At 41.2% G+C, this 21,510-nt stretch overlaps 1 protein-coding gene across 4 annotated transcripts in view; it reads right to left on the bottom strand.

Annotated features, from left to right (window-relative positions):
* CEP78 (centrosomal protein 78) overlaps nt 1–18,431 on the bottom strand; it is a 34,375-nt gene extending 15,944 nt beyond the window's left edge. For all 4 annotated transcript variants that reach the window (XR_003964191.1, XM_030293625.1, XM_030293622.1 and 1 more), the window contains exons 1-11: nt 18,079–18,431; nt 14,683–14,855; nt 14,515–14,587; nt 13,138–13,241; nt 11,533–11,707; nt 9,455–9,568; nt 7,622–7,686; nt 7,230–7,341; nt 4,028–4,163; nt 2,507–2,552; nt 756–884 (exon numbers count right to left, since the gene is read on the bottom strand). Coding sequence is in view for 3 of the 4 variants with exons in the window: in XM_030293625.1 (XP_030149485.1) it covers nt 756–884; nt 2,507–2,552; nt 4,028–4,163; nt 7,230–7,341; nt 7,622–7,686; nt 9,455–9,568; nt 11,533–11,707; nt 13,138–13,241; nt 14,515–14,587; nt 14,683–14,855; nt 18,079–18,331 (1,380 nt within the window). In the remaining variant the exon portion in view is untranslated. The remainder of the gene's footprint in view (nt 1–755; nt 885–2,506; nt 2,553–4,027; nt 4,164–7,229; nt 7,342–7,621; nt 7,687–9,454; nt 9,569–11,532; nt 11,708–13,137; nt 13,242–14,514; nt 14,588–14,682; nt 14,856–18,078) is intronic.
* Between the last annotated feature and the right edge of the window lie 3,079 nt (nt 18,432–21,510).

Below are 21,510 nucleotides of genomic sequence, written 5' to 3'. Positions count from 1 at the left end.
AATAATGAGATAACTAGTTTTAAATCTGTCAAGTTTGACAGTAAAAGAAAACCATACTAAATCATTTTTAAAAATTAAATGTGGCCTTGATAGCACGAAAAAAGACAAGGTCCCTCCCAAACAGTGTTTCCCTTATTTACTACCAATGTCAGCTTTGCATTAAAGTTGAAATAAAATAACTATGGTATTTTGTTATAAAATTTGTTATAAAAATCAACTTTTCTTTTCTGTCCAAACAGAAATATCAAATGACGTTAGAGGTCAGGTTTATTAGGCAATACAATATAGCTTCTTGAGTATTTTTAATTTGGGAAGGGAGACTGTCAACATCCAAATCGTTTTTTCAACTTTTTTTTTTTTTTATTAAAAATGAGGTCATATTTTCCTCTTAGAAAAAGAAAAGTTCGGCAAGGACCTCCAATTTCCTGATCTGTAAAATAAGAATACCAAATCAGCTGACTACATTCATTCAGAAGTCTGTTTCCTTGAGTTTATCTGATGATCATTAAGGTTCTCTCTACATCTAATAGTCTATGGTTCTAAGGAAAGGAAAATATATATTACTGATGACATGTTTTGATTTTCATTTCTTAGAATTCAAACGTCTACCTTTCGCCCTGGTCTAAGCTAAGGAACCACTGAGGGGAAGACAGAATCCATGTGTGAGCTTAGCCAGTGCTGTAATCAGGCTTCCGCCAGATAACCACCACAGTTTAAAAAATAATCTGTGTATCTCTAAAGTGGTAACATTGTACCTGTAATGCTTCTTGCTTTAAACTGGTTTTCTCAGGCTCTTCTTGAACACTTTCAGAAGAATCTTCGACCTCTTCAATTTCTGAGGAAGAAGGACTCTCTACTGTCACGGTCACAGGAAAATTCGATTGCTTAGAGAAAGGAGACAGGGTTGTAGAAGAGATAACAAAAGCCAGAGAGTGATATTACAGAACATTTAACAAAAGTGATCTGAGGTATCATTATTTATAAATGTCTTCCATTGCACCTTAGTCAAAAACAAGCAATGACAAAATAACAGTAACTTATTTTTGCTGTTACAAAAATATTCTGTTGTTAAGTACAGTATTCTGTTGTTAAGATTAATATTTGAAATCACCCATATTATTTTATAAAATTTCTTTCACATAAGCCAAGTGAGGAGCCAGGGTAAACATTTTTCTCAGATCAACTTTATACTGCAGACAAGAAATTTATTTTCCACCATTAGGCACAAAAGTCTAAAACAAAATGTAGTTTTGGAGGAAAATCCATCAGTAGGGGGACTGATAAAGAATTAGTAGAATAATTTGAAAGTCAACATATCTAGTGAATGCTAAACATGAGAATTTTAAAAAATAAATCACTTACACATACACAACTAAAACTGACCCATCAAAAACTTCATTTTATCATCCTTAAGCCACCTCAAGCCAAAACTAGGGTAAGAGTAATGTAGTTCTCCTGTAAAATTTCACTGCCAATGGAATGCAGTTGAATATGATGTTTCCAAACATTAGAAAAATGACTTGGTCACACCCCATAAAAAGTCTACAGATTAAAAAGAGGTGCACTGGGATTCTGTAACTGCAGAGAAGACACAACACTAGGGTCCCATTACGACCACAGGTAGCAAACCCCACAGGGCAGGAAAATCCCAACAGTAGGAAGAGGTGTGTGCCCCTTCTTCTGGGCATGCGGGGGGCAGGGCTCACACCCAGGGCGCTCTTCTCTCAGTCACAACAGTGTTACCTTACTCAGAGCAACTACGCAGTCTCCCAGGACAAGGGGAAGGAGAACCTGACACTCTGAGGGGATCGGCTGGTTTTAAGACCAGGAGACAGTAGCATAGGGGATGTGTGTGGTGTGGGTGGGAGAGGGAGAAGTGCTCTGATAGAGTGGAAGCTTTGGGACTGGCCTCTTTATTTTGCCTTCAGGATCTGGAACTTCTACATACAGCCCCCAAACAACATTTCTTGAAAACAGAAGGACATTCCTGAAAATGATAACTCCACATGTGGGGTCAGGAATGTCAAATTTGTTTCACTGGGTAACAGGTGACTCGTGAACTGGAGAATGGCTTCCCTGTTTACAGATGAAACCACAAGGGCCCCAGCATGTGCCACGTCCACACAACTACACAGTGTCACTGGGAGAGTGCCCTGACAAGTTTCAAATGGATTTATTTCAAGGGGGGAGATGTTCCCTGTAAGGTTCTGTTCAGTTTATTTTTTTATTTTTTGAGAGAGAGAGAGAGAGACAGGGGAGAGAGGCCGAGGGAGGGAGGGAGGGGAGGGGAAGGGAGAGGGAGAGAGAGAGACAGAATCTCAAGTAGGCTCCACACTCAGCTCGGATCCCACGACCCTGGGAACGTGACCTGACCCGAAATCAAGAGTTGGAGGCTCAACCGACTGAGTCACCCAGGCGTTCCTGTTTAGTTTGAAAAGCAAAGAGAACGTCCTCCCACCTTTCCCACTTCAACCTTCTACATACTGTAAATATGAGAACTACATACCTGCAAATGATTATACACATCACGAGTTTTGATTAACGGAAAACCCCTGAAGAGATACCAACAAGTTCAGTTATACTTTGATGTGAATACATCACCAGTCAACCTCAGTTAACAAAACTTGTATTATGTACAATAATACTATTAAGAATACATACGAATTGTGTATAAACATGAGTAAGTTCAAAATAAGGACCTGGGAGGCTCCGCTATGGAGAAAATTGAACAGAATTTAGCAGACTGCCTTGTGGTAACTCTCTGAACCGCTGAGAGATGTCTCCACTTCCTATGTTCAGGATGGTTGAGATTTACAATCTAACTTCTTTAACTGATAATCATTCTCCAGTTGACAACTCCTTGTGATCAGAATGGACTCGAGATGACTAAGTATCATGAGAAGAAGATATGAAACCACAAAGCTATAAAACTAAAGTGCAAGACTGGGGACTCAGAACTATAGTTTACACGAAAATAATTCACATCACCATTTGTGAAAATGTACAGCAGTCACTTGCCCAGCGGAGATTATATCCATCAACTTAACATGAGCTACTGCACGGTTAATTTACACAGCACCTACTTCAAGCCTTATTGAAAATCAACTCTTCGTTTTCTTAAGCAATTGCTCATCCTCAATTTCTTGACTACTACCAGGTTAAGTTACTCGAAAATAATCTATAGCAAGGCCTATAGATTTACTATTTACTCTATTACTCAGCAAGCCTAAAATTATAGTTTAATCGTGTAAAGAGACTTTATAAAAAAAATTTTTTTTAATGTTTATTTATTTTTGACAGAGAGAGAGAGAGACAGAGCATGAGCGGGGGAGGGGCAGAGAGAGAGGGAGACACAGAATCTGAAACAGGCTCCAAGCTGTCAGCACAGAGCCCGACGTGGGGCTCGAACTCACAGACCGCGAGATCATGACTTGAGCCGAAGTCGGACACTCAACTGACTGAGCCACCCAGGTACCCCCGTGTAAAGAGACTTTTATACTTCTAGGACAAAAAATTATTCTGCACAGTTATCCCCAGGTAAGTAATCAGCTAAAACTAGTTATATCTAGTTTGTTTGCTAAATCTGATTCACTGAAGTGAGTTAAGCCGGTTGACTGAGTTAGATTAAGTCTAATTCATACTCCCCATCCATTCTGCACTAAACTATTCTCCATGCCTAGAATGTCTTTTTTCCCTATTCCTATAAATCCAAGCTCCTACTCTTGCACTGTAGGGACTGGCTCAGTCACAACTGCCTTTAATGAAACCTTTATCATCTGCCCAAGTGAAGATAATTTTATCTCCTCTGGATTCCCACGGGGTTACCTTTGTTGTGACACTTAAGAAATAACTTGAAACTCCCAATTATAATTTTTTTGTTTTTGTTTTTCTTCCTTAAAGGACTCATTAGGCACAAGTGTGAGTTATCGTTCTTCCTCTACAGAAACCACCAGAGACCTCCCACATAATAGAAGCTCCAAAATGAAGAATGGTGAATGACTACAGACAGGGACTAAAGATGCCCTACCTGCTCCTTTTTGCACGTTCTGCTGTGCGCCACGGCAGGAAACCAGACACACCAGGAGGCAGAGGTTCAGGAGCATAATTGTCTTTACCAAGGGAGTGTTTTCTTCCGTTACTTACAGGTTTCTTTGTACCCAATCCTATGTTTGCAAAAGCATTAAAAGAAAAAATCAAGATGCACTAAAGGGCAACAGAGCAATCATCACATGTTCACACTTTTAAAAGAATAAAACAGGCAACTGACAATGATGCAAAAGCCATTAAGAACAAGATTTTGTAAAAAGACTGGTAACGTTTAAAAATACAAGTCCTCTCCAGTAACAAGTTACCATTTTAACTAAAATATAAGTATGTGAAATGTACAAGACATGCAAAAGTAAATAAAAAATATATCCCAAAGAATGAAACATGCACGATACATTTCTTGTATCATGCAGAAACATTCAGTTTGCTGAATCTCAGAATAGCTTTGGTATATCTGAGTCTCCAAGGTAGAGCAACACTGATAGATCCGTGACTCCTGCCAAACGGGATCTGAATTAGAATAAAATTTCAATTTAAGATTGATTTTTCTATGTGAAAATGATAAAAGTAACAGGACTGAAAGCTTGTAACAGGCAGATGAGTCAATGTTACCCTCTTTAAGTCTGCTGACCCTCATTACTCATTTATTTTCATATAGAAAACAAAAGACACCACTGGATAGAAGAGCAAGATATGGAGACTTAGCCTATATTTCAATACTGAAGAGTCAAGTATCCTTATGAAATATCTGGTAACAAAACTAGACCTACATGCTAATATACTTTATTTAGAATAAACCATATATTAAAATTGACCTACATTTAAAGATTTATTTTTTTCTATGTTACTGAAAACAAGTAATATAGGTTGGTTCTATTCGTTCTTCAAGTCTGTTTCACTATACTACTTTAGCAGCATCAGGAAAGTATGTGAAATAAAGTGTAAGGGGTAATACAGAGCAAATATTTCATAGAGTATAGCTTACTGGTAATCACCACATGACCCCTGTATGTTTTCTCTGGATACATTTACGCACCTCTTAAAATACACAGAAGCTCCATTCACCATGTGCTATGTTTTGTTGTCTAACTTAATTACTCTCAAGCAAACAGTGTTCATCATGTATATGGTTTATATGTATACAACTTTCCCCTTACTTTCAGAAACTAATGCAAATGTCATTTTTAAGTAAAACCAAAAGAATCTACGCTTATCTTGTTAGGAGATTAAAAAAAAATCCCATAAAAGTTCCTATCTTCTTTCTGCACACACAATTACAATATGAATATGACACAACTCACACAATTATTTAACCCCTATACTCAACTGGATCTAACTATATAGCCAGACGCTGATTTGGCTTACCTCTATGTCTCCATATAACTGAGGCAAATACAGAAAAAAGTCCAAGAAATAAAATTACTCTTAAAACAGCTCAGTGAGCTTGTAAACTTCAGTCACATTTCCACTTTGTTTAATCATGCTAAGAAAAAATTTTTAAATTTTTATTCTCATTCCACAAAGTCCTGTTATATACCTCCAGGTACTAAAGTTACAGGAATCTGAATATAACATATAGATATATTTCTTTTTCCTATAGATAGCTCTACTTCTAATATTATATCAAAATACCCACTTAGACACTTTTTTCTTTTGAGAGAGAGAGAGAGAGAGAGAGAGAGAGAGAGAGTGAGAGACAGCGTGCACCAGCAGAGAAGGGGCAGATGGAGGGAGAGAAAAAGAATCTTAAGCAGGCTCCATGCTCAGCAGAGTGAGACGCAGGGCTGGATCCCACAACCATGAGATCATGACCTGAGCCAAAACCAAGAGTCGGACACTTAACCAAGTGAGCCACCCAGGCGTCCCCCAACTTAGACACTTTTATAAATGTTTTACACACGACGTAAACTTTTAATAATAATACATAGTGTGATATCACAAATATCAACTTTTTTGTATATATTAACTACTAAAATATCACTGTTTTAAAATAAAAATTGGTAGATAACTGTAAGCTTTCTTTTGATTTAATAAACACTCTTAACTCCTATTTAATATTTTGTTGATCAAACAAGCTGATTAATGGAGAATCAAAAACATGTATCTTTTACTGGTAAAAAAAGCAGTTATACTTATGAAAATGTTTACAATATTTTTCACTAATTTATTTATTTTTTAAGTAGGTTCCATACCCAATGTGAAGCCTGAATTCATGACCCTGATATCAAGAGTCGTATGCTCTACTGACTGAGCCAGGTACGCACCCCAAATTTTTCAGTAATTAAAAAAATGGACAAATCAACTCAGTGAAACCTTGTGAATACATTAAAAAGTATAACTATGAACGATACAGAATTTAAATTTAGTTTAAAATGAAGTGAAAAGGGGTGCATAGGTGGCTCAGTGGATTACGTGCTCGACTTTGGCTCAGGTCATGGTCTCAGGGTTCATGAATTTGAGCCCAGCGGCTCTGTGCTGACAGTGCAGAACCTACTTCAGATCCTCTGTCCCCCTCTCTCTGCCCCTCCCCAGATCACATGCGTGCGCTCTCTCTCAAAAATAAATAAACACTTAAAATAAAATTAAAATGAAGTGAAAATAGAAAAGTGGCAAATTATACTTAAGCCACATGGAATTATGCTAACAGACAACAGGAGAAAACGAAAATCTTAACAAAGAAATATATTCAAAATAATGAATTTTCTATGAAACATAACGTTGCTTAACTAAAAAAATGGAAACGTTATTATCTCTTTTTAAAAATTATTTCTACATTCTATAAATTCGCATAATCTGTATAGAACATTTACAGTCTTTCTAATCTGCACATCGTCAATATTTTTTTTTTTCAACGTTTATTTATTTTTGGGACAGAGAGAGACAGAGCATGAACGGGGGAGGGGCAGAGAGAGAGGGAGACACAGAATCGGAAACAGGCTCCAGGCTCTGAGCCATCAGCCCAGAGCCCGACGCGGGGCTCGAACTCACGGACCGCGAGATCGTGACCTGGCTGAAGTCGGACGCTTAATCGACTGCGCCACCCAGGCACCCCTGCACATCGTCAATATTGGTTGTTACCACTGATGTCGTATAATGAGAAGAGATTTCAGTTTTAGCACCCTGGAACACATAAGGGGTGTAAGCTCTAGTAGGTGCTAAAAAGCCAGGCTAGAAAGCGTTACCGATTCTAATAGTAGCTTTCCCTTTTCGACCACTTCCCAGAACTATAGTTCTCTTTTTCTGTCTAGCAGTTTTGAATGGTTCCTTCACTGATGGAGAAGTGATCCACTGGTACTGGAAGAGAAATAATACATACGCATGTCAGTTACAGGTAATTTATGAGGTTTGATCTCAACTGGAAATTCAGATATTTTAAGTTAATAAAAGGTTTGCTATCTGCATTTCTGAGACCGTATATTAAAGAATCACACAATTTTTTCAAAAACAGAAGCCATTTGATTTGACTTATTTGGTTTAAGATGGCAGAAAGATGCCTTGGTAGTTTTATTAGGAAAAAAAAAAAAAGAAAAACATGCAATTAACGAAAAATTCTTCCTAGAGAACTACGTGTTACCTCTGACTTGGCGCTCCTTCCATTCTGGAGAACTTTTTTAATAACTGCTTTCATCACAGAATGATCTAAAGTGAAATAAAATTGAAATTATAGTAACTGCTTCCCAATGAGTGGTTATGCCCATTTAAAAACAAAAGCCAACTAATTACTGCTCTTCACATAAAATTAAGTATAAGACCCACATTATGCAGTTACTTACCTATTTCCCCCTTTGAGTATTCTAATTTCTTCCTCAAAAACCTAAGATGAAAGTATGCCTCCTCCCATATGGTCCCCGATGACTTCTATTTTGGCAGCAGCCGAGATAAAATCTAGACACTTTGTGTCTAAAGTGGCTTTGATAGCTTTGGCTATAAAGCAAAGAGTCTGGGGGCACTGTCCAGATGCTTAGATACCTAACAGGTGCCTAATCCATCAAACCAAAGTCCTGAGTCTCTCAAAGCTGCCCCTCTCCTCAGCCCCCCTTTTCTCAGTGAGTGGTACCAACCAGCTGCACACATAATCATCTAGGACTTGCTTATTACTATCTCTTTCATACCCCATATCTGATCTATCTGTAAGTCTTATTAGCTACACCTTCAAAACACAACCTGAATTCAACCGCTCACCAGCTCCAACCTTCCACCCTAAGCTAAGCCAGAAACAGCCCTGATTTGGACTCCTGACTGGAGTGACAGTCTCCTGACTGGTCTCCCCATTTCCCTTCTTTATCCCCCACGCTCGTTCCCAAGTCTATTCTCTACACCAGGGTCATCTTACTGAAACGCTATTCAGATCAAGCCTTTCCCACCTCAAAACCCTCTGCTCACACAGAGTAATTCATGTCCTTACTGTGGCTTTCCAAGACCTTACAAGATCATGCCCCTGGCCACCAACATGACCTCACTGCATACCATGCTCTCCTTCACTCAGTGTTCTGGCTATGGCGGCCTCTGCACTTTTCCTTAATACTTTACCCACCCTGCCACCTATGTACCTGCACACATAGCCTCCTGATTCTGGAAAGTGCTTTCTCAACGTTTATTTATTTTTGGGACAGAGAGAGACAGAGCATGAACGGGGGAGGGGCAGAGAGAGAGGGAGACACAGAACCGGAAACAGGCTCCAGGCTCTGAGCCATCAGCCCAGAGCCCGACGCGGGGCTCGAACTCACGGACCGCGAGATCGTGACCTGGCTGAAGTCGGACGCTTAACCGACTGCGCCACCCAGGCGCCCCTGGAAAGTGCTTTCTCCAGGTCTCCCATGGCTTACCACTTTTCACTTGGGTGTCCCCTCAAATGTCATTTCTCCAGTGAAGCTGTCCCCTGACAAATCTAATACAGCCCTACTGCCCCATTCAATGTCTTCACCTTAAGGTGTTTTTGTACTTCCTGCTATCTAAAAGTACACTACTTATCTGTTTACTCATTTCTACCTGAACCCTTCCACTGGAAGGAGGACAAGACTTTTGAATATCCGATTCACTGCCACATTCCTAGTGCCTAAAACCTGTGTCTGGAACACAGAAAGGATTCAAAAATTACTCGGTAACTTAGAAATGAATGAAATGCTCTTTCCAAGAATGCAAAGGTTCCACAAGGAGGAAATAGCTCTCTTGGTGGAAGCAGGTTCATTATCTAGATTCAAGTCTATACAGAGTGGCGGCCAAGAGCAATTTACAAGTATCAATTCACTTTAATTAGTAAATTAGCTGCTAAAAACACACGGGAAGTACAAGATTCAAAACAGTATAAGATTAGGAAAGTAAACACATTAAATTTTAAACACTGTCAATACATGAACAAATTCTTTGTTTTGCCATTCGTTAATCGATTAAAGAAGATGCGACATACCAACAAGCGGATTTTTTCTTATATCCAGAATGACCAGAGTTCTATTGGTTTCCAGGGCCTTTAGTAAAGCCTTTGCTCCTTCATTGGTGAGGCCACATTGCTGCAGGTCAAGTGCTTTTGATGAAAGACAAAAGGTCACTTGCCAACTCTACACAGATTTAACACACAGTCAACTGTCATGTATTCCTGCGTGTAAGATTTTGGTACAAGCCTAATAATCATGGCAGGGTTTTAATCTTGGACGTGGAAAAAAGAAAAACAGAAAAGTATACACACACATAATACAAAATCCAACAAAAAATTCTTGGATGTGCCTCAATTATCCTGCCCATAGTACCAACATATCACCCAACATATTTTACGATTACATAGTTGAAGAATGACTGGATACAGTCTATGAGTGAAAAACATCACAAAAGGAATCCCAGTTCATAATCAGCAAGAATGCTGGTGGCAGTGGGGACCTCATATACAAAAACTCGGTGGAGCTCAGAAACTGCACTGCATTCTTTTGATATGATCTTGAGCTCCAAATCACTCTTGAAATGAGTTGAAAGAAAAAAGCCAAATAGAAGATTTGTAATAAGTGTTAGTTTTAGAACAAAAAAGACAAAGAAAGATGTCTCAAGAGGATGTGAACAATAACAAATCCAAACAATGTGTGAATAGGGAACATATGCTAAGAACTTATCAACAAAGAATGATAGTCAAGATCACCCTCTTTAAAAGGTCAAAGAACAGAACAAGTGATCAGAAACACTAGTACTTCATTTAAACCAAAGGGATCATCACAAAAGCACAGGCATACAAAACATTACATAGGAGGAAACTATCATATGAACCCTTTTCTAAAAGTGTCGTGTAAACCATTACATTAAAGTAACTGGAGGCTTTTAAAACCCCAGGGTACAAAGAAGTGAGCCAGATATACGGAAATGATATGAAGCAACCCTTACAAACTCTTACTATAGAATGGACAGAGGATACAATTAATCAACTAGCTAAATTACTAACAATAGTTAATTGTCACTATTATATACACTGAATACAAATTAAAACAATATAATATGATTGTTCTACCAGATTAGGTCAAGATCATATAAACAAAACCTTTAGGATGTGCATGCCCTTTTGACCCAACAACTCCCTAAGAATTTAACCAATAATAGATGTAGGCAAGGGTATGTATCAGAGTACTGTTTTTACATGAAAAACTGCAAAGAGCTCCTATATCTAGCAAGAATGAGTAAGCTGAGTGTACTATGGCATATTCATACAATGGAACTCTGAACAGTCACTAAAAATGATGTGGTAGATAGAAATTTAGTGACTCATTAAGTAGCTCATACTATATGAAATGAGAAAAGTTATAAAATCTGGAGTAACCCTACTTACATAAAAGAGGGAGGGCTACTAACTTTTGTTTGTCTTAGTTTTTAAAAGTGACACAAGCCAGTGCTTATGAGGGTAGAGGCCTCACGGACACTGTTAAGGTGGATTATAAATCGGCACAGAATTTCTGAATGGTGATTTGGCAACGTGCAATAAATGTCTTAAAAATGTCATCTTATGAGGTCATTCCGCTTTTAGTAACTTAATCTACATAAGTAATACCAGTGGATGCAGAGATGTATGAACAAAGTTTTCACCACACATTGTTTCCTACAGGGAAAAGCACAACCGTCTACATCTATTTGCAACACTATTGCATGTCAATATAAATGGAGTACCACAGGATACATCATTAATTACAAGAGCATGAATTAGTAAGTGCGCTATGAGTCCACTTTTTTAGTCTCTGAAGTATACGAGGATATTTGTAGAAAAATAAAACACTGAAAGTATACCAAAAATGAACAGTGATTGCGTCTAGGTATTAAGATTATGGGTAATTGTGTTTTCTTGTTACTCTGTATTTTCTGTGAAGAATAAATATATGTAATTCTTAGGAAAGCTGTAAAGCACAGTAAAAGGTACTGGAAAAATAAGGCTTTGAAAAAAATCCTATGACAATATCATGCCAAAAGCTAAGCATATTTAGCATTTAAAAATTCACTATTTTCCATTTTAGAATTTACCTCTAAGCCATAAATCATCACTGAGAGATTCTGCAAAAGCACCTGCGCCAAGGTCACCAATGAGCGTGTTGCAATTCAAAGTGATACGCCTCAAACCAGCCATACAGTCCAGGTCAGGTCTCCTGTAACGAAGACTCTCAGCCCAGGTTTCTTCGTGCCTTCTCATGGTCTGATACTTCAAAGATTTAAGAGGATGAAATGAAGACGTTTGAATAAGGAAACAGGGGAGGCCTACTGAAGATGGCTTAGCATGTCACGGTCAACCCAAGAGATTTAACAGTCGATTCGAGTTTAGGAGTCCAGTGACCCAGATTCTAGTTTGCCAGCGATTGGTTAGATTCTAGCCACTGGATGACGGCTGATCAGTTATATAAACTTTGGCAATCAATTACATTCTACAAATTTTATTTTCCTTATCTCCAACTCAGGGAATTAGTTCTAAATTTTGTTATTGCTGAGGCTGTATCATTCTGTCCTCCGGTGGTCTCCAAACACCTGATTGGGCATCCTGCAAGTGCACTTTCTGCAACACGTATCTTATTGATTGAAAAATTATACACAGGAAGTTCTGTACATATATTCCGTGTACATTATAAACTCTCAAGGTATTTTTTAAATGATACAAAAACAAATATAGGGGGTCTAATATTTTCTTTCCCTAACCCAGGGGATCTTGCTTACTACTTTAAGGTATGTACACTAACTTCAGTGGCCTGCAACATGCAAAGGCAGTTTGACATGCTGTAGGAAATTGATGGTTTGAGTTTTAACCAGAGATATAGTCAGAAAGATATATTTATCTCTCTACATTCATAAGATAAATTTTGGTTACAGGGAACACTGACTTTCAAAGAAAGCAATCTTACTACATGCTTGAACAACAAAAGACTCAAAGTTCCTGTGACACTCTAAAATGGAAAATCGTTGGTGTTTTTCTATTAACAATAACCTATAAAAGCAACAAGTGGGAATCACAGCAAAACACTTACATGGTGCTTATTATGTGCCAGGCACTATTTTATACAAATTAGTTCGTTTAATACAAAGCACAGAGGCTAAGTAATATGTCCATGGTCATAAGCTATGAAATTGGAGAGTTGGAATTTGAACCTAGGCTATTTGGTTTCAGAATCCATGCTCTTCACTGTTTTCTGTATCCTGGGTCAATGGACTTGCTCTGTATAGGCCCAAAGGTAAAATTTTCAGCTTTGGGGGCCATACAGTTTCTGTTGCAACTACTCAGCTCCACTGGGATAGGATGAAAACAGCCACAGTCACTATATAAGCAAATGGGTGTGGCTATATTCTAAAAAAACTATTTATCACAGGTGATGGGCTATTTTCAGTAACTCAAAATACATGACAGTATTGTTTATGATGTATTTATACATGAAATTTCTTATTTCTAGGAATAAGTGAACTACCTTCACTAAATGGCAAATCCCCAACTGAAAACTGGTCATATTCTTTCAATAAAACTAAAACTGCAAGCACATGTATCAAAGGACAAAAACAAAACAAAACAAAACCCCTGCCATCTTCAATCAAAATAATAATGTTTCAATCACATAATACGTTTTCATGAAAGTTTAAACGTAAAGTCACCTTTAAGATCTTGGCCATGTGATCTGCTCCCTGCCACGTCAGATTACAGCCCGTGAAGTTTACTGTCTTAAGAGTGATAGAGTTCTTTATACCTTGACAAATAACTAAAAGGGAAAACAAAAAAAAACAAAAAAACACACATACAATAAGATGAAGAGCCTATACAGTCTGGTCAATCCTGACATCTTTGCTTTTCCTGAGCCTATTGGAGGTTTACAGCTGTATTCTTAAATTCACTATCTACAGTCTTCCCAGACAACTGATGGGTTGGTGCATTCTAAAATATGTCAGCAACAGAGGCTCCTGGGTGGCTCAGTCAGTTAAGCATCTGACTTCAGCTCAGGTCGTGATCTCACGGTTTGTGGATTTGAGTCCCATGTGGGCTCTGGGCTAACAGCTCAGAGCCTAGAGCCCGGAGCCTGCTTTGGATTCTGTGTCTCCCTCTCTCTCTGCCCCTCCCCTGTTCATGATCTGTCTGTATCTCTCAAAAATAAACAAATGTTAAAAAAAAAATTTAAATATGTCAGCAACAAAGTGTTATTCCAGTTTACAGCAATAGTTTAATTCTATTTAGATGCTAAAAATGAATACTCCAAACACTGAAAACTTTATTCCCAACTAGTCAGTAAAGTACTATATACCTTTTGGGACATAAGAAAGAGAAACCTAAAAAGCCTAAGCCCCTTCCTAGTTTCATTTCCAGTGATACAACCCAAACTCGGTTATCAATCAATTTAAATGTCAACTATAAACCCAGAGTTTTATTAGGTACTATGAAATATACTAGAGCAATATAAGATGGAAGATGTCAAACTCTTAGTTCCTTCAAATTAAAATGCAGCCTTCCTTACCACCCCAGACTCTACTGGACACAGTGAACACACACCAATTCTTCAGGACCCCAATCAACAATCACCTTCTCTGTGATTATTTCCATGATACGCTCCTACCAACACCACTGAGTTTGCTGATCTTTGCATATGTTCCCTATTTTAGTACATAACATAGTGCATTACATAATTATGATTGCATATGAATAGTTTCAACTATTTAAAGATAATGATTTTTTTTGTCTTTACATCTTGCTATTTCCTTTCCCATAACATTTCTTGAAAAGAAAAAGGTGAACAAACACAAAAAAACAGAATAGTATATGTGTGGCTTGTGGCTTAACACAATCTTAAGTCGAACTGGTTCAGAGTATACAGCATGACAGACTTTTGGCATACAAGTGAGATGAGGCCAAGGTTTTAACAGGCACAAGAGACAATCCAGGTAGAGCAGCACCAAGAAAAGGTACAGACAGCAGTCAACATGCGTGCAGGGAAACACGAGATCAGTCTGACGGGAGGAGACTTAAACAAGATTGAAACTTACTCTCTAAACCTCCATCTCCAATCGGACAATTTGCAAGAGACAGGTGCACCAGAGTAGCCGATTTATTCAATCCCTTTAAGGGGGAGAAAAAGTTAAAAATTTTACAGGCTCGGTTTACCCTCTAAAGCAAAGATCCAGTGTTTGCAGGACACACTGGAGAAGGCTTACCTTTGTCAAAACAGTTAAATCTCTCTCTCTCAGAACTAGTCCATTTAACTCTAGGTTCTTCAGAGCGTTTGATATACTTAAACAGCATTTGAGGGCTTTACATAACTGGAAGGTCACATCTTTGCTTCTTATTGCAGGAACACGACTTCTGCAAACTTTATTTCTGTCAGAACCTAAAACAGAAATTATTGTAAAATATGTATTGTCATCATTAGAAAATATCTACTCAGCGCTAAGGTACAAAAATGAATCCTGCTCTTAAAGTCCTCCTTGAGGGACACATGTAAACTCAAAAAGTCAATCACATGACTTACAGAGACATAAATTACATGCAAAGAGGTTCCTGTGAAAACAAAAAGTTTTATCTAAGTGATGGCTTCAAGGCAACGCTGAAGTTGAATCTAGAAAGAGGAGAATGACCACATAAAGTCTGCGTGGGAAGTGCAAAGACATCCGAGCCTGGCACCTGCCGGCCACAGAAAATATTGCAGGTGGGGACATCTAAAGGCCAGGGTGCAAGGGGGAGGAGAAAGAAATTAAAATGGAGAGGTTGGCCCAAATCAGCCTGGGATAAAAAGCCGATGGCTTTCATCTCATAGGTAAAGAGGACCAGGGCTACCAGGGGCACAGTAAGGGTGCCTCTACAGGTTAGAAAAACGTACCTAAATCAGATAGATTAGAAAAAGCATCCCTTCCCCAAGGTCAACCAGCCCCTTGGGGCTTTGGTAGAGCACGGCTCAGAGTCCAAGCTTCTGTGTAGGACACAAGCTGTGCAGCCAATGCACGCTGATCCTGTGCCGGTGAGCCATTATGAGCATTATTTTAAGGACACGTTTTCATTTTAGAAGATCACGGAAGCCCAGTAGGCAGATGAATGGAGACAGAAACTGAGCTCAGTGGCAGCAACAACTAGTTACAAGCTGGTGAGAATAAAGAAACAGACTTAGGAGGACAAAATGTATAGTCTGGACCCACGGGATGCAAGAGAAAACAAAGGTTCAGTGAAGGGATTCTGAAGAGAATGGTCTGTGTGATACATTTTTCATACACTCACTGTGAAGTATGAGGCAAGATTAAGTACAATGGCCTTGACTTTGAGATCCCTTCCAACTGTAATTTCTTCTAAGTTATTACTTTGGTTAAGTCAAGTCACTCCAGAGGAACAGAACAGTTCCTAAACCTGAATGAGATGTAGACAATAATCTCACTTCTCTTCACCAGAGGACAAATTGAGATGTCCCTGCAGAAGAGATAACAGATGACATGAAACCCAGAAACTAGAAAAGGGCCAGGCACATGACAAGTGTTCAGATTAAAAAAAAAAAAAAAAAAAAAAAATTTAATGTTTATTTATTTTGAGAGAGAGAGAGAGAGAGAGAGAGAGAGCGAGCGCGCGAGTGAGCTTGAGAGGGGAAGGGCCAGAGAGAGAGGGAGACACAGAATCTGAAGCAGGATCTAGGCCCCGAGCTGTCAGCACAGAGCCCGATGCGGGGCCCGAACTCACGAACCGTGAGATCATGTCCCGAGTCGAAGTTGGAAGCTTAACCGACTGAGCCACCCAGGCGCCCCCGAGTGTCCAGATTTTTTAAAAAAATAAACCAGTAGTTTATTTCCTCTCCTGTATCTTCACACCTTCCCTGTGTGCTGGCTACTTTGCGCCAGCTTATAAACATACTCAAATGTGCCCATTTAAAAAACATCTTTTAGGGGTAGGATTTTCTAGATCTTCTTTGTGGGTTACCTTAGTTTCTCCCATGCCTTCAAACACTCCCCCATAGAGCCCAGATCTGCACCTGGAGCCCAGAGTTATCTAGACACACGTTTGGATGCCCCACAGGGCCCTCTTAAAGCATTAAGGATGAAGCGAGATCTTCTCCCTGACCCCAGACCCCAATCCACTCCTGCTGTGTTGTGTCTCACAGAAGGGTGCTCCTATAAATTGTCACCCAAGCTTGCTGTCCCCCCGTCCTTCTAACTGGTCCCCAGGCCCCATCCATTTGTCTCTTTGATATCTCAGATTACAATTCGCCCTCCTCCCAATCAACTTGCCCTCCAGATGGAAGTCAGAGCAAGCTTCTAAATCAAAAGTCCACCTCAGCATCCTTGAGTGCCTCTCACAGCCGTTAGGATAAACATCCAACCACTGGATAGGACAAACAAGGCCCCTCCCTGTGTGGCCTCCCTTCTTTAAACCCTAAATTGCAGTCCTCTACCTTAGTTTTGCCATATTTTCTTACATTTCTCAAACCTGGGCACAAGCAGCTCCCTCCTGCCATTTGAGCAGCTCCCACACAACCTTACAAAGGAGGCAGCTCCTCCAAGAAACCCTCCCTAACTTTCCCTTCTAACATTCTCAGCTTTACAGCACCAGAGCTCACTTCTTCCAGAGCCCTAACTTCGGTGCTAGTGTTTACTTGCTGCCTCTCCCAGCAGAAGAGGAGATCCTCCAGGGCAGGAACCTTGTCTCCTGCAGTGCTGGGTGCTGGCTGAACTCATTCCAGTGCCAGGACACTTGTATACCAAAAACCTGCTTAATTTTTAGGGGTAAAAAGTATTTATTGATTTATTAAAGTTCCAGTATAGTTAACATACAGTGTTATATTAGTTTCAGGTGTACATTATAGTGATTTGAGAATTCTATACATTACTCGGTGCTCACCACAGTTAAGTGTACTCTTTAACAACCCATGGAAATGTTAATTTACAAGTGTGGGGATTGTAGTTTAAAAGTAACTTGCTCCCACCACACAGAGTGTAAACCCTGGAATTCAAACCCTAGGCTGCCTTCCCATCTGTGCTCTTTCCACTATGTGTGATTAAACAAACAAACAAAACAAAAAAGTTTTTTTGATTAACAGCCATGTCTTATTCAAAAGGAAATGGTGCAAAAGGCTGGGATGTATCAGTTTTCCTAATGCTTTGTTCTGTATCAGACTAAATCATAGGGTTTAGTCTGGATTAAGGGTGAAGTGGGGTATCCAATCGTGCATGCTAGACAGCTCTGGGCCCCAGGTGCAGATCTGGGCTCTGTGGGCGAGTGTATGAAGGCATGGGAGAAACCAAGGTAACCCAACAGGTAACATACGTCGAATGCTTAATTATGTCCCAAACTGCGCTAAGTGCTCTACAAGCATTAACTTGGTGCATCTTTGTAATCGCCACGCACAGCACGTCCTGTTAGTTTATATTACGAAAGAGGCCGCTGAGACCCGCAGGCCTTAAGTGACTCACCCCGGACCCCCCGAGCTGGTAAGAGTCCTAGGCCGGACGCCCCGTGTACTGCACACATACCCGGGCACGGCACACCCGTGCCTGCGCCCAGCCTCCACCTGGCACCGTCTAAAATCTCGCGCCGCGGCACCGACACGAGGACCACTGTTGGCGGGAACTACAAACCTGTTTCGCCAAGCCAAGGCTGGAAGAAGCTCTTGATGGAGATTAGGGGCAGATCTTTGTTAATCTTGAGGGTGCTCAGGAGCGGCGCCCAGTCCACGACGCGCAGGCGGTCGGCATTGAAGTCCAGCACGCCCTCCCGCAGGCAGGCGCGCACCGAGGGCAGCGGCACTGAGTCCTGCAGCGCGCATAGGTACTCGTAGTGCGAGAAGAAGTCGGCCGCGCTGTCGCGGCGCAGCTTCACCGAGTCGATCATGGCCCGGGGACGGCCTCGGGGGACGCCGGCGGCGGAGACAATGCCCGCTGGCGCCCCAGAACGCCGGATCGTCGAAGGCCCGGCTGCGGCGATCCCACGGCTGCGCAGGAGCGGCGGCTCGGCCAGAAGACTCACAGCCCCCGGCCCCAGCTAGGCCCCCGACGCCGCGCTCGCGCGCCGCCCCCCGCCTCGCGGCGCCGGCCGTTGGCTCCCGCCTCACAGTCCTCCGCGGCGCGGGACTGCAGTTCAAGCCGACGGGCGGGGCCTGTGGGGGGCGGGTCGCGGAGACGTCAGCGCGCTCGCTGTGCGTCCGCACGCAGGCCCCGCCTCTCCTGGGGACGGGGCCTGAGGACGAGAGGCGGGACGTTCGAGGCGGGACGTTCGAGGCGAGGAAGGTGCGAAAGGTAGGCTGTTTTCGGAATTTGGGGTTTGCAGAAAAGGATTTAACTGGTTGATCGAATTAAAGGGAGAGACGGACGTAGCATCACATTTACAAAGCAGTCTAAACTTCTGACAAGTGTCTATGCTTGCACCGCCCAGGAGAGAGGACCCCTGGTGAGGGATGTGCAAACGACCGAGTGAATATCAGCTACCGTGCATGTGCATTAAATCTTTGCTGTCTGTATCAATTTCTACAAGCAACTCTTCACTTGTGTTGTTTCTACTTACCTCACGCGGTTGTAGGCATGTTGTAAGGACTTCCATGAATTCAGGACATTGTTGTGATTACTAATAGTCACTTTGTTTTGTATTGACAGCGACGGTTAACTCTCTCATAATTAGTGCTTTCTGTCTCCTAGGCATCCTTTTAAGCATTGTTTAAGTATGAAATAATTTAATTTTCTTAACAACTCGCCAAGGAACGTAACGGTTGTATATCTACTTTACAAAAGGGGAAACCAAGGCAGAGGAAGTTGGGTACCTTACAGCTAAGTAAGTAGAACTCAGATAATTGGCCTCAGAACCTGTGTTTGTATGCATTTTCTAGAACAGTGATAGTCCTTTGGTCAGGCCTTAGGCATTATGTTTACAGCATTCCTCTTCCACTGTAGAACCAAGCTAAAGTGTAAATCATTTTTGTTAGGGACGGAATGGAGATTTCAATTGCCACACATACGGGAAACTTAATCTAAGTTACAGGAACGTGTAGCTCTTCTCAGAGATCAGCAGAGGACGCCAGCCAATCCCCAAATGCCAAGTCTGATCATCCCTTCTCTGGACTTCCTTGTTCCCTTGACTTAGCTACCCTGATCCAAATAAAATAAAGACCAGTAGGCAACCAATCAGCTGAAAAAACCAAATAACTTATGCATCACCCTATAAAAATCCCTTAACCTGTGAGTGACTCAGAATTGATTGCTCTCCTCGCTTTGAGTTTCCCAGGGTGGAGGTTGAAAGCCTTGCAACAAACTCATCTTTTTGTTTTGTTTTATTCAGTGGGCGGAGTTTGGTTTTTGACAGCATCCGCTGGTCGAGTGGGATTGTTTTACCTCTTATTCACTGTACTTCACTCCTGGTTCATCCTGACAACATTATACCCAGACGTCGAACCCAGCTTACCTTCCCATGGAGCCTCAGTGCAGATGCTCTCTGCTCATCTCCAACACTGATCTTCTCTGGACCTGCTTTCAGAGCAATGAGTTTGTTGGATCCAGTCCTGTCTTATTTTAACTGTCATGTGCTTCCCATTTCTTTTTTTCCACTCCCATAAGTTGTTCGCAATGGTTCTTCCAAATCTCCTCCACTCTTCTCGTGTCACCACTAGACTCTGTGTCCCTGCTCTCTGACCTGAAGAGGTATGAGGAGGTATGATACCTCTTATTTCAGTGGGAAAATAGGTTTTCAGACACAGACTTCCTCATCTTTTTAAGTTTGTTTGTTTGTTTATTTAGAGAGAACGAGCGGGAGAGGGAGAGAAAGAATCAAAGCAGGCTCCCGCTGTCGGAACAGGGCCTGACTCAGAGGTCAAACTCACCACTGAGGAGATCATGACCTGAGCTGACATCAAAAGTCAGCGGCTTAAACGCCTGAGCCACCCAGGCGCCCCTCTTCATCTTCTCTCCACGAACTCTGGCTGCCTTCCAGTCCATGCTCTGTAGTGCAGCCACTTCCTGTTCAAATCCTTCCATGACTTCCCGTTGCCCTTAGCGTAAAGGCAGCCCTCCTCACAATGGTCTAAAATATTGCTCCTCAGTGTGAAGTCACAGACTAGCTGCTGGGTGAGAACTGCTACTGTTTTATAAGGTAAAGAGCTTGCTTCAGAATGTAAATCAAGCCTGCACCAAACATACTCATTCGTTCAGCAGGCAAGACTTTCTTGATGCAAGTGGCAGTGTGCTGAGTTACATTCGAGGACAGGCTCCTTATCTCATTGCACACTGGCACTTTGAGTGCCCTGGTCTACAGGGCACTGCATCCCCTGAGCATGATGGGGGCATGATCTCTGCAGTCTCATCCTGCACCCTTTTGTATTCAAGAATCTGGCCCACAGTGGACTCCTCTCAGGCCTACATGCTTCATGGCTCATTGTCCATGCTCTTCCCTCTACATGAAATATCCTTCCCTCTGGTCTGTATGTGCTTAATGTCTCTTCATCCTTCTCAGCTCATGTATCACATTGTCAAGGAAGCATTCCCTTACCTACTCAACTCATCAGGCCCCCTGGCCTGAGCTCTCCAAACACCATGTACCTCTTCTTCATTCAGGCCTTCATCACATTTCACAGCCGTTTTAAGATAGATATTGACTATAGGGTCCATGAGGAAGAGATCACATTGTTTTACTTCCTCTTGCATCTCCGGGGACTAGCACAGTTACTACATGCTACATGTAACTGAAGCACTAGTTATAACACTTGTTGAATGGACAAGTGAATGGACGTAATCAATGAGCAAGCCCTGGCAGTTTTTCCCTTACAGCATGCCTGATACTCCTTCCTTCTATCTGCCTTGCCATTACTCCAATTCCACTATTTATTATTTTACATGGGGATTATCATGCTTGCTTCAGAGAATACCACATTCAGGCTCAACTTAACATCATTTATTACACCTCCCAAGGTTCATAGATCACGCTGTTGCCCTGTTCCAAACCTTCCATTGACGCATCTTGCCAACACAGTAAAGCCCAAATGTTTAAGAATGACATTTAAAACTTTCCATAACCTGGCTTTAGTTTCA

Source organism: Lynx canadensis, chromosome D4 (assembly GCF_007474595.2).
Source record: "Lynx canadensis isolate LIC74 chromosome D4, mLynCan4.pri.v2, whole genome shotgun sequence".
NCBI lineage: Eukaryota > Metazoa > Chordata > Mammalia > Carnivora > Felidae > Lynx > Lynx canadensis.
The sequence above is the reverse complement of the archived record's forward strand: the minus strand, read 5'-3'. Positions and strand labels throughout refer to the sequence as shown.